The sequence below is a fragment of the Spermophilus citellus genome, assembly GCF_964194105.1.
Source record: "Spermophilus citellus genome assembly, chromosome: 13".
In the NCBI taxonomy this organism is placed as follows: domain Eukaryota; kingdom Metazoa; phylum Chordata; class Mammalia; order Rodentia; family Sciuridae; genus Spermophilus; species Spermophilus citellus.
In genome coordinates, this window is record NC_138193.1 from 64,567,466 (window position 1) to 64,585,503 (window position 18,038).

An 18,038-nucleotide genomic window follows, 5' to 3' on the forward strand; every position below is an offset into this window, starting at 1 on the left:
TACTGTTTCTTCCAATCCATGAACACAGTATGTTTTTCCATATGAGTGTGTATTTGAGGCTACTATAAATGGAGACTGTTTTCTTGATTTATAGTTAATTTGATATTGGTGTATAAAAAGGCCACTGATTTTTGTATGTTGATTTTGTATCCTGCAACTTTGCTCAATTTGTCTATTAGTTCTAATAGTTTTTGGTAAAGTCTATGGGGTTTTCTAAATATAAGACCATGTCATCAACAGTTATAATTTGACTTCCTCTTTTCCAGTTTGGATCCCTTTTCTTTCTCTTGATTGGTGGCTCTGGTTAGGACTTCTAGTACAATGCTGAATAAACGTGGTAAAGTGGGCATCTCTGTCTCAGAGCTTAGAGATTAAGCTTTTTTTCCATTCAGTATGATATCAACTAGCTTATTATATATGGCCTCTATTATTTGAAGACATGTTCACTCTACTTAATTTATTCAGTTGTTGTCATAAGGCATTATTGAATTTTATCAAATGCCTTAGATTCTGCAGCTACTGAAATCATCATATGCTTTTTGTCCTTCATTCTGTTGGTGTATTGAATTATGCTTACTGATTTCTGTATGTTGAAACATTCTTATATCCCTGGGATGCATTCTACCTGAACAACTTTTTTTTTTTTTTTTTTTTTGAGGCGGGGGTGGGGGGATGGCAGGAGAGTGTGCTGGGGATTGTCTGGAACATGCTAAGCACAACCTCTACCAGTGAGCTATACCCCTAGCCCAAAGGTGAATAATCTCTGTTTAATGTGTCCTAGATTTAGTTTGTTATTATTTTGTGGAGGGTTTTTCCCTTCATGTTTATCAAGGATATTGGCTTAACAAGCTTTCTTTTTTGTTGTGTCCTTGTCTAGTTTTGGTATCAGGGTAATGCTAACCTTACACAATAAGTCTGGAAGAATTCCTTCTTCAATTTTTAGAATAATCTAAGAGGAACTGGTATTAGGTCTTCAAATCTGGTAAAACTCAGCAGCAAAGTCATCTGATCCTGGGCTTTTCTTTTATGGGCAACTTTTTATTACTGATTCAATCACATTAGGTGTTATTGTCTGGTTTTCTATTTCTTCATGATTCAATCTTGGTGAGGTTTATGTGTCCAGGAATTTGTCCATTTCCTCTAGGTTATCAAATTTGGTGGCTATTATGGTTTGCATATAAGGTATTCCCCCAAAGCTCATGAGTGAGACAATGCAAGAAAATTTATAGGTGAAATGACTGGGTCTATGAAAGCCTTAACCTATCAATACCCTAATCTACTTGAAAGGATTAACTGGGTGGTAACTATAAACAGGTAAGGTGTGCCTGGGGGAGGTAGGTCACTGGATCTGACTATATCACAGCAATCCTGCAAAAGGTTTTATAGAAAGAGATTAGAATTATTGGGAGAAACTTGAACTGTTACTTCACACAACTATTTTTGAAAATTAAGCCAGAAAGACCTTTTATTTGAAATATTTTCCTCCCTTCAATGAAAAGGACTACATTATGTCTTTGAAACATAAACACTTTTGACTAGCAGTAATGCAGTCCATAACACTTTTTTTTTTATTGGTTGTTCACAACATTACAAAGCTCTTGACATATCATATTTCATACATTAGATTGAAGTGGGTTATGAACCCCCAATTTTACCCCAAATGCAGATTGCAGAATCACGTCGGTTACACATCCACAATTTTACATAATGCCCTATTAGTAATTGTTGTATTCTGCTACCTTTCCTATCCCCTACTATCCCCCCTCCCCTCCCCTCCCATCTTCTCTCTCTACCCCATCTACTGTAATTCATTTCTCTCCTTGTTTATTTTCCCATTCCCCTCACAACCTCTTATATGTAATTTTGTATAGCAATGAGGGGCTCCCTTCATTTCCATGCAATTTCCCTTTTCTCTCCCTTTCCCTCCCATCTCATGTCTCTGTTTAATGTTAATCTTTTCTTCCTGCTCTTCCTCCCTGCTCTGTTCATAGTTGCTCTCATTATATCAAAGAAGACATTTGGTATTTGTTTTTTAGGGATTGGCTAGCTTCACTAAGCATAATCTGCTCTAGTGCCATCCATTTCCCTGCAAATTCTATGATTTTGTCATTTTTTATTGCTGCATAGTACTCCATTGTGCATAGATGCCACATTTTTTTAATCCATTCATCTATTGAAGGGCATCTGGGTTGGTTCCACAGTCTAGCTATTGTGAATTGTGCTGCTATGAACATCGATGTGGCAGTATCCCTGTAGCATGCTCTTTTAAGGTCTTCAGGGAATAGTCCGAGAAGGGCAATAGCAGGGTCAAATGGTGGTTCCATTCCCAGCTTTCCCAGGAATCTCCAAACTGCTTTCCAAATTGGCCGCACCAATTTGCAGTCCCACCAGCAATGTACAAGTCTACCCTTTTCCCCACATCCTCGCCAGCACTTGTTGTTGTTTGACTTCATAGTGGCTGCCAATCTTACTGGAGTGAGATGGTATCTTAGGGTGGTTTTGATTTGCATTTCTCTGACTGCTAGAGATGGTGAGCATTTTTTCATGTACTTGTTGATTGATTGTATGTCCTCCTCTGAGAAGTGTCTGTTCAGGTCCTTGGCCCATTTGTTGATTGGGTTATTTGTTATCTTATTGTCTAATTTTTTGAGTTCTTTGTATACTCTGGATATTAGGGCTCCATCTGAAGTGTGAGGAGTAAAAATTTGTTCCCAGGATGTAGGCTCCCTATTTACCTCTCTTATTGTTTCTCTTGCTGAGAAAAAACAACCATATGATCATCTCGATAGATGCAGAGAAAGCATTCGACAAAGTACAGTATCCCTTTATGTTCAAAACATTAGAAAAACTAGGGATAACAGGAACTTACCTTGACATTGTAAAAGCTATCTATGCTAAGCCTCAGGCTAGCATCATTCTGAATGGACAAAAGTTGAAGGCATTCCCTCTAAAATCCGGAACAAGACAGGGATGCCCTCTATCACCACTTCTATTCAATATAGTTCTTGAAACACTGGCCAGAGCAATTAGCCAGACGAAAGAAATTAAAGGCATAAAAATTGGAAAAAGAAGAACTTAAATTATCACTATTTGAGGATGACATGATTCTATACCTAGAAGACCCAAAAGGGTCTACAAAGAAACTACTAGAACTAATAAATGAATTCAGCAAAGTGGCAGGATATAAAATCAACACGCATAAATCAAAGGCATTTCTGTATATCAGCGACAAAACTTCTGAAACGGAAATGAGGAAAAACACTCCATTCACAATATCCATAACACTTTTTTTTTTTTATAAAGAGAGAGTGAGAGAGGGGGAGAGAGAGAGGGAGAGAGAGAATTTTTAATATTTATTTATTTTTTTTAGTTCTCGGCGGACACAACATCTTTGTTGGTATGTGGTGCTGAGGATCGAACCCGGCCGCATGCATGCCAGGCGAGCGCGCTACCGCTTGAGCCACATCCCCAGCCCTCCATAACACTTTTAAATTAAGTAAATATCAGGAGATTTGGCCAAGTGCATTGCTCAGTGGTAGAGGGCCTTGGTTTAATCCTCAACACTAATAAGAACAACAACAACAACAATGATGACAATGATGATATCAGATTTTTTTTTTCTCCCAGAAAGAATGCACTCAAGTAGCCTGCCTTAAAGCTCATGGTTTACACATTAAGAGGGGGTTGGGGTTAGAGGCTGTACAGGTGGGAACAAAACATAAAAGGAGGAAAGTACCAAACGCAAATCCCTTTCCTTACCCAGTAGCCCCTATCAGATGCACACACACATCCATAGTGAAATATCTTCAGTTACTCAGATCCCTTGATTCATACCCTCCCTGTCCTTCTAATTACCCATTCACTAAGGCTGCTAGGCAATAGGAAAATCTAGGGACCTTACAAAAGGGAAGTTAGCAAGATAAACTCAAAAAAATGTCTAATAATCAACTTATTTTTTTAAAAAAAAATTTGTTTCGGTTCACAGTTTGGAGGTTTCAGGCCATGACAGATTGGTGCTTCTGCTTTGGGCCCAGGATGGCATAGTATCTTAGGATAGGAGTGCTTGGAGGTAGTGGGGGCCTATTCACTTCACACAGGGAAGTGAGACAGAAGCAGGTAGATGGTCCCACTATCTTACTCAAGGGCATACCTGCAATGATCAGAGGACATCCCACTAGTCTTCACTTTTAAACTTTCCATCATCTCTCAACAGTGCCAAGATGGGGACTAGTCTTTTAAACAGAAGGGCCTATGGGGGACAAATCAGATCCAAACTATAGAAAAACAAGGCTGAATTTATACATACACACCCATAACCACCTACAACTTACCCGCAAAATACACATCCTTTTGCTCCTGTGTTTTCACTTTTATCTATAGGCTTGGGGCTGTGAGCTAACAAGGCAATGAAACTGCAAGAACACTGTCAACTCTAAGTTGTTTCAATTTCTAAAAAAGAAAAAAAAATGGGGGACTAGGGTTGTGGCTCAGCAGTAGAACATTTGCCTAGCATATGTGAGGCACTGGGTTCATCCTCAGCACCACATAAAAATAAATAAAAAACAGAGGAATTGTGTCCATCTACAACTAAAAAAAAATTTTTTAAAAAAGAAAAAAATGGAATATGTCAAGATTCTTCTCTAGGTTTAAGATTTCTTAGCTGGAAACAAGCTAGAGACATAATTTAGAAGAAAACTAGACAAGCTTTTCCTGTTGATGTGTGGACAAAAGAAACATGTATTTTGGCTCAGGCAATGCTGACTTATTTCTAAAAGAGAGAAAAATAGTTTTGTTCTTACAAGAATGGGTGGAGTGGACCTATCATTGGATAAATTACATACAGTTAAAGATTAGCAGGGTGCGGTGGTGCATGCCTGTAATCCCAGCAGTTTGGGAGGCTGAGATGGTAGGATCCCAAGTTCAAAGCCAGCCTCAGCAACTGTCTGAAAATAAAATATTTTTTAAAAAGGATGGGGATGTGGCTTGGTGGTTAAGCACCTCTGGGTTCAATGTACCAAAAAAAAAAAAAAAAAAAGATTAACACTATTATTTTCCCCCAGAGTGTTCAAAACAGCCTGACATGCATTCTACTCCCCATGATAAGTCAGGGAATAATGAAAGATAGACATACCATTGATCATCATTTTACTATAAGAAACCAACCAACCAACCAACCCACCCATAGATGCCCCAATTATGGAAAGGCCAAAATTTCCAGTTTGATGCAACCCGTCTGACTCTTGAGTCTGGTCACTTTTGAATTTGATTAGGGTACATTTAGTAAAATAAAAATTCATTAGGAATACTAAATTTTATGTTGGGTACATTAGCATGAGGATCTAAGTAAACCTTTACAGGAAATTTTAGAAATATTCAACAAAACAAAACAAAACGTAGCCAAGTTATATAAATACTAAAAGCTGAATACCAATGAATCACTGGATAATTTCTATATTTTTTTCAAAGTCATACCCCAGTTCATTTTACAACTTCTCATTTTTTTTGGGGGGGCGGGAATTAATGTTTAGCTGTTAAGATTTTCTGTATTTTGAAAACCTTTGGCTGAAAAATATTTTGGTATAAAACTATTTTTAGGTTCTCTGGTTTGATCTGCAGGAAGCCACACTAATTTTTGACAATGGACAGAGTACCTAAGGAACAACTATTAAATAGCTGCAAGGCAAACCACATTGAAGGAAGGAGAAATTGCACTTAAATCTTTCAGAAACCAAATGACAAAACTCCTAGAACATTAAAGAAAGAATGTTGGGCCTGGAGTTGTAGCTGAGCAGTAGAGCGCTTGCCTTGTACATGTGAGGCACTGCATTTGATTCCCAGCACCACATATAAATAAGCAAAATAAAATAAAGGACCATCAACAACTAAAAAAATAAAAGAAATAAAAAAGAATGTTGCTGATTTTAGATTGAAATTCAAACTGGAACTCATCATCATTCCTATTGAGGTAAATACTAGAGCAAATTCATTTGCAAACAGTCCACAGTATATTTACATGAAAGGAATTGAGATTACCCCTCCCCCACAAATTAAAGTCATCTAGAGTTACCATACTTGAACATCATTAGTGAAGCTGCACAAACTACGCAACAGCACTTGCTTTCTAAGGGGTTTTTAATAACCTACAGATTAAGATCAGAAACATGGTGTAATACATCTAATATAAAAACAGGAGAGCAATGATGAATGACAAACTTCTTGGCAGGAAGGAAGGCAGAAGTGGTACCAATCAAACCATTTCTGGGATTGTGGGTTTTCTTCAACTAAAGGAAGAACCAACATGCTCTACCAACAGCGCCATCTATTTATTTCCAGCATTCTCAATGTGGTTTAGGTTATTAATGACAGTATCATTAAGCAGAAACAGGCATAGTTTGAAAATAAGAAAGCAACATATCTCTATCCCTTCTCTAGAAGAAATAAATAAAGCTATGTAAGAAAGACAAAGTTTGAAATGATCAAGAACAGAAAGATTTTCAAATTCAGAATATGTTAATTCAGGGAGAAAAGTTTTATATTTTGTTTTTGGTGGGGAACTGGGGTTGTTGGAGATTGACTTTGGGGGTTCCCAACTGCAAAATGTCTTCCAATTTGTACCCCTGTATTAGTTTTCTAGGGCTGTCATAATAAAATACCACAGATTGGATGGCTTACACAACAGAAATTTGTCACCTTTCTGTAGCTTAGATGTCCAAGATCAATTGGCCAATAGATTTGGTTTCTTCTGAGCCTTTTCTTTTTGACTTGTAGATGGTCATCTTGTCATGTGGTCTTTTCTCTGTGCACAAGCACCTTTGGTGACTTTCTCTTCTCATAAGGACACAACTCATTTAGAACTCAGCACAATGTCCTTTTAACTCAATAGTCTCTTTAAAGAATTTATCTCCAAGAATAATTATATTCTGTAGTATGGAATGGAATTTCAACATATGAATGGGGGGAACACGATTTAGTCAATAACAACCCCCAGTGCTTAGGGGGTCCTGCACTTATCAAGAATCTGGTATTTGTGGTTGATATGACGAGGACACCAACCTTACACTTCACTTTTAGTTTGCTGCTCATGTTGTACAAAAATGAATCTCTAGTAGTTAGTTCAGAAATAAGAAAAAAAGAATACAAATACAGAAAATCTATTTGCTCATTGGCCAGGTCTGCCATCCCAGTTTGACAGAAGCCATATCTGGCTTCACCTTCACCGAACTTTATTTTGAAATATCATTTAATCTATAGTGCTGCCAGGACAGGGATTAGATAATGGCACAAAGAAATCTCTCCTAATTACATCCTAATTACAGCTCCTTCTTACATCCTATTAAGTGCCTTGCCTGCCATGTTGTGTCCTAAAGTCTAGACTTGGGATTTGGCACACATTCTGTGACAGAATAATGTAGGCCTGAGGGAAGGAGAAAGGACTTGTAGTCACACATGAAGTTAGTCAGTTACCTGCCCCTCTAGTAAGAAGTAGCTTACTGCAAACTTCTGGAGGTGGTATGCAGGGGGAAAAGAAGAGAGGAGGTTGCATCTTTATAGTCTAGAGTTGAATTCTGACATAACTTGCGGGGGACTTTGTTCAAATGCAATAATCAGCCCTCACATTAACACAGTGCTTTAGTTTAGAAAGCCCTTTCACATGCATAATCTCATTTGATCCTTATAACAGTTTTGTTAACTAGGAAAAGACAAAGCCAGAAGGTAAGCTTCTCTGATCAATTATAAAAGTGACAAAATTTGCTCATCTGACTCAAAGCATATCTTCAAGTCATATCTGGCAGAAAGACTGTCAGAAAATGTAAGAGAATTTGCAGGCTTTGATACACTGTGACCCTATTTATGGGAAAAAATAAGCATCATTTATTTAAAACTGCCCAAAGTCTATAAACTACAATTTAAAAGTTTATTTCTTTGCAAAAGACACAACAAGCAAGCAGGTCCTAACTAGGGAAGAAGTATGATTCTTACTTGGTCATCACCATTCATGCAGTAGACTTTGGAAGTAGTGAAGGGAACAGAGAAGTTTGGAGGTAGATGGGATACAAGGATCATCTCTGGGCCATTGGGAGAAATGAAATGCCACTATTAAAGAAAAATAAGCATGAAAGATAGGAATTGAGATTGTAGGAAAAGGCTGACAAATCTGAAGACATCAGCAAATTCAAGGAAAGAAAATTATAGTTAAAATAATAAAATATAATAACATTAATAAGTAATGATAATTAACAAGGGCTAATGTATTGAATACATACTAAATATCAAACTTTGTACACACATTATTTCATGTAAGGATAATTTTATCACATTTTGCAGGGTAGGAAAGATAATATATAACTTGTTCAAAGCCACACAAGTAGTAAGTGGCAGAGTCAGTTTTAAATCCAAGACTGTCTGGCTTTAGAACCTGAGCACTTAACTATTTGACAAGACTGACTCACATTTATATACAACTTAAACCCCATCACTAATAGTTACTAAGTGCCTACACATGAACGCTATTCTATGATTCAATTAACCTTTTTAAAAAATATATTTTTGTAGTTGTAGATGAACACAATACCTGTATTTGTATTTATTTATTTTATGTGGTAAGGATCAAACCCAGAGCCTCACATGTGCTAAGCAAGCGCTGTTCCACTGAGCCACAACCCCAACCAAACCTTGATTCAATTAACTTTTAAGAAAGACTCAAAGGACAGCTGAGTGTTGCGAAACAGATACTCAAAGTCAATCTATAGTGACCAATAAAACCCATTTATAGATAAGCACATCCTGGCTCCATTTGGAAAACAATAGTGTGATGGGGCAGCAATACAGCTTATTAATATGCACATGTACCCAGGTGAGAAACATATTTTATTTTTTTTCAAATATCCATCTTTTAGTTTTAGGTGGACACAATATCTTTATTTTTTACATTTATGTGGCGCTGAGGATCGAATCCAGTGCTGGGTGAGCGTGCCACCACTGAGCCACAACCCCAGCCCCCAGAGAAACACATTTTAAAGAGATTAAGTTTTTACAATGATCTCCTATCTTTTCTCTTTCTGTTGGTATGGAGGTTGAGAGGCAGGGAAGATTCACAAGATAGCTAGCTTCTTATTACAATCAGCAGGAGAGCTGAAGCAAGGTTTACCTTTGTTATTCAATGGGCCAAAGTGTGATGAAGTTTTGAGAATGAGATTTCTTAAATTAATAGAACCAAATTATCTGCTTACACTCAGGGTTCTCCTATCTGTAATCAGGAGGAATTCCTAATTCTGCCTTCTTGTCTGATCCAAGAATATCAAATTACTCATCTTTTAAAAATCACATCAGAATTTACAGGCACTTTTGGAATGCAAGATGAATATATTAAATTGTGGATTTAAACCTTTAATATCCTTCATATTGGCCCACATCTATTCCTTAATTGAAGAGTAAGTGATACTGCTGGTTACTGGTGATGAGTTTTGCTTCCTCACATGTTGAAGTTTAACATTAGAAAAGCACGAAGAAGCAAGCATATAAAACAGGGTTTATTTTAAAATGGGTAACATAGGCTTCTCCTGGGAGGGAGAAGCTGGTATCCTGGTATCCCAAGAAGTAAGTGTGTTCTGCCTTTTTTTAATATGTCCTTGGCTTCCTTTGTTCTCCTGCTCTCTTCCCCTTATCTAGGCCCAGGAAATGGCCATGTGAGATGGCCAAAAGGCGAGAAGCAGATGGACAGGAGGATGGAGTGATCCAAGCAGGAAACAGCCCTCGACATATTAATTAACAACTTTTATAACTACAAGGGTGGAAGAAGAGGTCTAAAGGAATTAACATTTCAATCCCTTACTGGTGGTTTCCAACTTCCCAGACCCAAACTGGCCTATCTGTCTATCTTTAATTCTGGCTTCATAAGTAGGATTAGGTGAGGCTGAGGTTGTGGCTCACCAGTAGAGCGCTCACCTAGCATGTGTGAGGCACTGGGTTCAATCTTCAGCACCACATAAAAATAAATAAATAAAATAAAGGTATTGTGTCCAACTACAGCTTAAAAAAAATTTCAAGTGAACTAGGTGGGTGGAATAAAGGGAAAGAGAGCCCTGATACACTCATATATAACATGATCAAGGCTTGACTGACAACCACTAAAATATAAGGAGAATGCAGATAATATGTACACTGATATAAATAAACAAACATAAATAATTAGTAAAAACAAATAATTTTTGACTTTGTAGCTTATCCTTTCATTTAAAAGAAAACATTTACCACGTTACTCAAGCTTATATTAATAAATAAGAAATATGAATTATATAGGAAAAATACTGTTTGGGAAGACAGTATTAGCCAAAGAACTAATTACTTGGCATAAAAGTAAGGTTATGACCCCAGTGGAAATATAAGAAAAACATCTTGACTAAAAAATGACTTGTGTATTTTCTCTGTGAAATTACTCTTTGTCTTACTAACTTGGTTTGGGAAATTTCTTTGCCAAAGGAGGAAGCATAAATAGAATATGAACCTTAAATCCTTGTTGAACTGCCTCATCAGCTAGCTTTTGCTAGTTTCTGGAGAATTTTAGCCACATTTATAGAAGGTAAGACATCTGACATTTTTTTTGTTGTTGTTGCATAATTTCAAATACACATAAAATATAACAAAAATATGACTCTTTTTTACCCACATTCACCAGTTGTTCAATTATTTACATTTTGGTATAGTTGCTTTATCTTCTACTTCTCTCACAGCCACTTGAAAATAAGTGTGGGATGTCATGCTCCTTTATTCCTTTATATATTAAACTTACTTTATTGTTAAATTTCCTAAAGATGAGAACATTCTCTTTTATAGCCAGTTATATAATATTGATAAATTGGGGTTGGAGTTGTGGCTCAGTGGTAGAGTGCTTGCCTAGCATGTGTGAGGCACTGGGTTCAATCCTCAGCACCACATAAGAATAAATAAAGGTACTGTGTCAATCTACAAATTAAAAAAAAATCAAAAATATTGATAAATTGAGGTTGAGCATCCATAATCCAAAAATCTGGCATCTGAAATACTAAAAAATCCAAAATTTTGAGTGCCAACATGATGCCAGATGGGGAAAATTCACACTTGGGTCACAGTCAAAACACTAAAATACTAAATAAAATTAAAAATACTATAAATAAAATTATGTTCAGGTTGTTCAAAAAGGATTGGTATATGTGAAACATAAATGGATTTCATGCTTAGAGTTGGGTATAGTCCCATCCCCAAGATATCTTATTATTATTTTGGTACCAGGGATTGAACTCAGTACCCATTGAGGCGCATACCCAGCCATTTTTTCACTTTTTATTTTGAGACAGGGTTTCACTAAGTTGCTTAGGGCCTCACTAAGTTGCTGATCCTCCTGCCTCAGAACCTCCAAACTGCTGTGATTACAGATGTGCGCCTACACGCAGACCCAAGATATCTTATTGTATGCAAATATTTAAAAATATGAAATAATTGAAAAACTTCTGGTTCTATGTATTTGAGATGAAGGATATTCAACTATACTAATGATTTATTAATCTAATTCTGACAATATTAAAATTTTATGAATGCCCCACAGATTTGTTTTTTCCTAGTCTGAAACCAAAGTCATGATCACATACTGCGTTCAGATGTCATTATTATCTTCTACTCATACTATTATTCCCACAAGGAAAGTCCTCACTTCTAAATTTTCAATAGCCTAGAGTAAGTCTTACTTCCTTAATGAGAATTTTCTTATTTTTTTCATTCAAATAAACCTGTTCCTTTCTGAATTTCTAAAAAACTTGTAAATGTAACAACTATTGCATACACAGAATTTTTTTTTTCAGTGCTGGGGATTGAACCCAGGGCCTTGTGCATGCAAGGCAAGTACTCTACTAGCTTTGCTATATCCCCAGCCCCTTGTACACGCTCTTATAGTGTCTGATTCTCTGTGTGCGTATATGCCTAGTTACTGGTTCCTATCTCCAATGATTAGCAAACAAAGGTTTTGAAGTTGTACAAACCTAAATGAAAATCTAAATCAAAATTCTATCACTTTCTACCTGTGTGGTTGATTAGGTTTTAATTTCCTAATCTGTAAAATAATGATTTTTACAGAATTGATGAGGTTTGTGTAAGGATTTTACAATAACACATCTAAAGCTACTCAATAGTTTCTGGGGGCAAAACTATTTCTTATGTCTCTGATTTTGCCATGGTACCTTACACCAACATTAAAATTGTATTTGTTAGTTAAGCAGTATTTCTTATTTTCCAAAGGGAAAAATAAGTAGTTTATTTTGCCACTAACACACTGTACCTCTAGCAATCTAGACTGGCCAACATACTTCACTGCCAGCCTGAAATCAGCAGCAGCATCCTTTCCTCTGAGCTTTGGCTGTGACAGTGGCTAGAGAAGCTCAGTAGAAGAGTATGACGGGGCACAAATGCAAACAAGAACTAGAGTTGCCAAGAACATGCACCTGCTTGGGTGACTATTAATGAGCACTCTGACTAAAAGTATCAGGAACTCAGGTGCAAACTCTCCTTCCTCTCTGTCCATTACTGTCAATCCTGAGAATACCCAAATCAAGCACTTTTCTTATAATCAAATTGAAAGATAATTTTAATATTCAACAATAACATTAAAAAAATCAGAAGTCCACAGTTCAAATGCCATTCATATTTTATTTTCATAATTTCCTTTCTCTTAGTAAAAAGGCAAGAGAGGTACAATGCAGAGCATTTCAAATCTGTTGTTTTGATATGGTAATCTCAACTTCCCCATCTCTGAAAAAATACCAATAAAGTCATTTATGTTAAATGAAACCTCTATGTCAGGGATTGGAAAAACAGAAGAAGAAGAAAAAAAACCAAGAACTACAGCATCTGTAAAACTTTAAAATATAAACCCACTGTAAGATTTGGAATAAAAAATTGAGTTTTTCTGCCATTAACTCAAATATTCCATCAAAGTGGAATGCAAAAAATCGTGTTAAAGTGATTTGTTACCCCCTCCATCAGTTGGAACCGCAAATGATAGTCATGTGTTCCCTAGAAGTAAAAAAAATTAAAATGAAACAAACAAGAAAATCCCTGTATCCTTCATTTCAAAATGCAAGGAGGGGCTTCCAGTAAAGCTAATAAAGGTTTACATCTGTGATCTAAAAACAAAAAATTCTAAAACAGAACCTTTATTTTTATTTTTGTCAGTAAAGAGTAAAAATACTATATCATGAACATTAAAATGGAATGTCAAATAATTGTCATTTATAGGGCAGAGGCCCTAAGTTTAAGACTTTCCTCTGAGAAATACATTAAACAGTTTTAGAAATGTGAACTCTCAATTCAGGTTAAATCTAAATACATGACAATGAAAATGTTATAACCTGTTATAATAATAAAATGTTATTATTAGTCTCTGTGCCTTTGGATATAATGGCCCCTTTGGAAATTTCCAGAAATTCACAAATATTTTATTTATTTATTTTTTTGGTAGGAGAGGGGTACTGGGGATTGAACCACTGAGCTTTTACCACTGAGCTACAACACCAGTCCTTTTTTATTTTGAGGCAGGGTCTAGCTAAATTGCCAAGGTGGATCTCAAACTTGGAATTCTCTTGCCTCAGTTTCCAAAGTCACTAGGATTATAGGCATGCACCACAAATACTTTTCTGGATATTTTTTTTTGGGAAGGTGGGGGACCAGGAATTGAACTCAGGGGAACTTGAACACTGAGCCACATCCCCAGCCCTATTTTGTATTTTATTTAGAGACAGGGTCTCACTAGTTGCTTAGCACCTCACTTTTGCTGAGGCCGGCTTTGAACTCATAATCCTCCTGCGTCATCCTCCTGCACCTCCAGGATTACAGGCATGGGCCAACATGCCCAGCTTTTGTGGATATCTTTAATTTGGGGAGAAAAGCTCATCTCTCATTACTCTGATGTGCTGGGGCTCAAAAAATGATACCCAAAAGTATAGTATTTTGACATGCTAATCTAAAGTAGTCTCAACATCTCCCTGCCTTTCCTTTTGCACCCTGTGTCTTGATTCTTTTTTTTCCCCAAAATACAGGATGGGGATTTTCTCTAAAGTTTATCCACTAAAGGCCAGGTCTTCCAGAAGAAAGAAAAAAAGACTAGAGTTGAACCCAAAGCCCAGTCTGAAATTTGTCTCAGGTTAGTGTGTCTATTCTTTAGGCATTCACACCCTCTATGATAACCTCCACCCCAGCTTAATTATTCTTCTCTTTCCCTTGTGAAAAGCACATATACGCCTCAATCACCTAGTCCTTGTTTGAGTTTTCATATTTTGGATGACTCCCAAAATATGACTCTCATATTTTGTTTATATTAATTAAATAAATATATTTAAAATATTTGTTTATTATAGCTCATGTTCATCAATTGTTTTTGTTTTCAGTCAAACCTACAGAAGACAAGGGAAGTTCCCTTAGTCTCAACAATTGCATCACTCATGAGATTGTCATATGATGTTTAAAACTTCCGTACATTTAAAACATTTTGAGTGTTAGGGTTAAAAAAGGAGTCTGTGGTCTTCTTGGGAAGATGGCCGCGAATAGAATGCATCACAGCCCGTATACCACGCCACTGCGCAGGTTGAATAACGAGTTAGAACGACAAAAAACTATCTTGTTAGGAACTTACAGCAAAATGGGGGTGCACCAAAACCTAGAGGAAGGATTTCCAGCACCGAGGTCCGGTAATTGAGTCTCATACACGAGCCAACTGTGCGACCGGAGATCCGGGCTGACTGATTCACTCGGCCCGCCCCGCGGCTACAGACGGCGGGGGGCCGCCAAGAAGTGACCAGCAAGCAGGGAGATTGCTGCAGATTCTGTGGAATCCTGCCGCCTGAGCACTCACGGAGCCCCGGGCTGAGTTCGGGATTTCAGACGGGGAAGGAAACGGGACAGTTCTATCCCCCACAACGGAAACTCCACCAAAGAAACCAGCGGCCACCATCCTGGAGAGCTGAAGTAACCACCGCCACTCTCCGACAGATTGCAACAATAAAACAGGTGCGTGTTACTCAGCTCATCTCCCATACAGCAGGGAATTCGAATAAAATCTCTCCTAGGCTCTCCGGGGGAGGGATTATCAGAGCAAGCCTGCATAAAGACGCGGGGAAAACTAGAGACACCTGACCTTCAACTCCCCCTCCCATCAGCGAGGAAAACTAAACCTGTATTGCCAGCGCGGGGGGAGGGGCAAGTGGAAAAAATCAAAACAATAGAGTGCGGGGGTGGGGGATCTCAATAACCACCCTCCACACCCAACAAATGGCAGACCCAGAGTACAGTTTGAACTGCCGAGAGGCATCACTCAGGGGAAATCTGGTCTAGCAGGAGAAACCAGGACTAGCAGGAGAAACCAGGGGACTAGAGGCCAGGCCCGTGTGACTGGGCGGCTGGAGTCCGCCCCCCCCCCCCGGCGACCGACCGCAGGACTGGGCAGCTAGAGATTGCCTGCCCACCAGCAACAGCCGGCCCATTGCCCCTGCGACTAGGTGGCTGGAGACTGCATGCCCGCGGGCGACCGATCGCCCGCCGGCTGACCGCGCGACTGGGCAGCTGGAGACCGCCTGCCTGCCGGCAACTGACCGCACGACTAGGTGGCTAGAGATCGCCCGCCAACCAGAGACAGCCAGCCCGTTGCCACTGCGACTGGGCAGCTGGAAACTGCACGCCCGCCGGCGACCAATCGCCCACTGGCTGCCAGCGCGACTGGGCGGCTGGAGACCGCCCGGCCGCCGGTGTCTGGCAGCTGAAACCAACCAGAGACAGTCCAGTCTCACCCCTCCATTCGGACACCCCAGTAAGGAGCCTGGGGCCCGCCATAGCAAAGAGGTGACGTCACTGGATCTCGGCCGTCGGAATTCCTTCCCAGCGGAATCCACTTTAGCAAGCATAGTCTACCAACACAAAGGAGAGACAACAGAGATATAAAAAACCAAAACAAATTTATAGAAGAGAGCAGAAACACAGCAATCAAATAGAGCTGGAAAGTAGCGTGAACATCATGAAAAACCAAGGGAAAAAAGGAGTACAAACAATGCAGGACAACTTAATTCTAAAGGAGGACCTAGAAGCATCAGAAACAGGGATAGGGAAAGAACTCAGGGCATACCTAACTCAGATGGAAAGGAATATTAGAGAAGACATGAGACAGCAAGTCCAAGCAATAAAAGTATATTTTGAAAATGAATTAAACAAACAAATTCAAATGGCAAAGAACGAGCTTTACCAGGAGATAGAGATCTTAAAAAAAAATCAAACAGTAATCCTAGAAATGCAGGAAACTATAAACCAAATTAAGAACTCAAACGAGAATATTACAAATAGACTAGATCAAGTAGAAGTCAGAACATCAGATAATGAAGACAAAGTTTATTAACTTGAAAAAAATATAGTCAACACAGAAAAGACTCTTAAATCCCACGAGCAATCTATTCAAGAAACATGGGATGTCATAAAAAAAAACAAATTTGAGAGTCATCGGGATAGAAGAAGGCACAGAGATTCAAACCAAAGGAATGGAAAACCTATTAAATGAAATAATTCTAGAAAACTTCCCAGAGATGAAAGATGGAATGGGTTGCCAAATCCTGGAAGCCTACAGGACCCCAAACATTCAAAACTGTAATAGACCAACTCCAAGACATATAATTATGAAGATAGCCAACATTCAGAACAAGGAGAGAATATTAAAAGCTACGAGAGAAAGGAGGCAGATTACATTCAGGGGTAAACCAATTAGGTTAACGACTGATTTTTCATCACAGACTTTGAAAGCGAGAAGATCCTGGAACAATGTATTTCAAACGCTGAAAAATAATGGTTTCCAACAAAGAATACTATATCCAGCAAAATTAAGCTTCAGATTTGACAATGAAATTAAAATCTTTCACGATAAACAAAAGCTAAAAGAATTTGCAGCCAGAAAACCAGCACTGCAAAGCATTTTGAGCAAAATACTACAAGAAGAGGAATTGAAAAACAGTGCCCAAAACTAACAGCAGGAGGTATCTCAGTAAAGGGGCAGGAAAATAACCAAAAAGTAAAAACTAGCCAAACTAAAATAAATAAATAAATAAACATGACCGGAAGTACAAATCATATTTCAATTGTAACCTTAAATGTTAATAGCCTAAACTCACCAAAAAGAGACATAGGCTAGTAACCTGGATCAAAACAACAAATCCAACAATATGCTGCCTTCAGGAGACTCATATGATAGGAAAAGACATAAACAGGCTGAAGGTAAAAGGTTGGGAAAAATCATATCACTCACTCACATGGCCCTCGGAAGCGAGCAGGAGTGGCCATACTCATATCGAATAAAATCAACTTCAAACCTAAGTTAATCAAAAGGGATGAAGGACACTATATACTGTTAAAAGGAAACATCCACCAACAAGACATAACAATTATCAATTTGTATGCACCAAACAATGGAGCTGCAACGTTCATAAAACAAACTCTCCTCAAGTTCAAGAGTCAAATAGACTACAACACAATAATTAGGGGTGACTTCAACACACCGCTCTCGCCATTAGACAGATCCTCTAGACAAAAACTGAATAAAGAAACTATAGAACTCAACAGCACAATCAATAACCTAGACTTAACCAACATATATGCAATATATCAACCATCATCAAGTGGATACACGTTCTTCTCACCAGCACATGGATCGTATTCAAAGATAGACCATATATTATGCCATAGGGCAACTCTTAGTAAATATAAAGGCGTGGAGATAATACCATGCACCATGTGGAGATAATACCATGCACCATATCTGATCATAATGGAATGAAACTGGAAATCAATGATAAAAGAAGGAAGGAAAAATCCTACATCACATGGAAAATGAACAATATGTTACTGAATAATCAATGGGTTACAGAAGACATAAAGGAAGAGATAAAAAAAATTCATAGAGACAAATGACAATACAGACACAACATACCGGAATCTATGGGACACAATGAAAGCAGTTTTAAGAGGGAAATTCATTTCTTGGA

The 18,038-nt window shown here is 38.1% G+C and overlaps 1 protein-coding gene across 2 annotated transcripts in view; it reads right to left on the bottom strand.

Moving 5' to 3' along the window:
- COMMD1 (copper metabolism domain containing 1) overlaps nucleotides 1–18,038 on the bottom strand; it is a 206,755-nt gene that overhangs the window by 13,934 nt on the left and 174,783 nt on the right. Inside the window, exon 3 of one of the 2 annotated variants that reach the window (XM_081265546.1) lies at nucleotides 7,981–8,094. The exons of the other annotated variant lie outside the window; for it this stretch is intronic. Coding sequence (XP_081121672.1) covers nucleotides 7,981–8,094 — 114 coding nt within the window. The remainder of the gene's footprint in view (nucleotides 1–7,980; nucleotides 8,095–18,038) is intronic. 2 annotated transcript variants of the gene reach the window in all.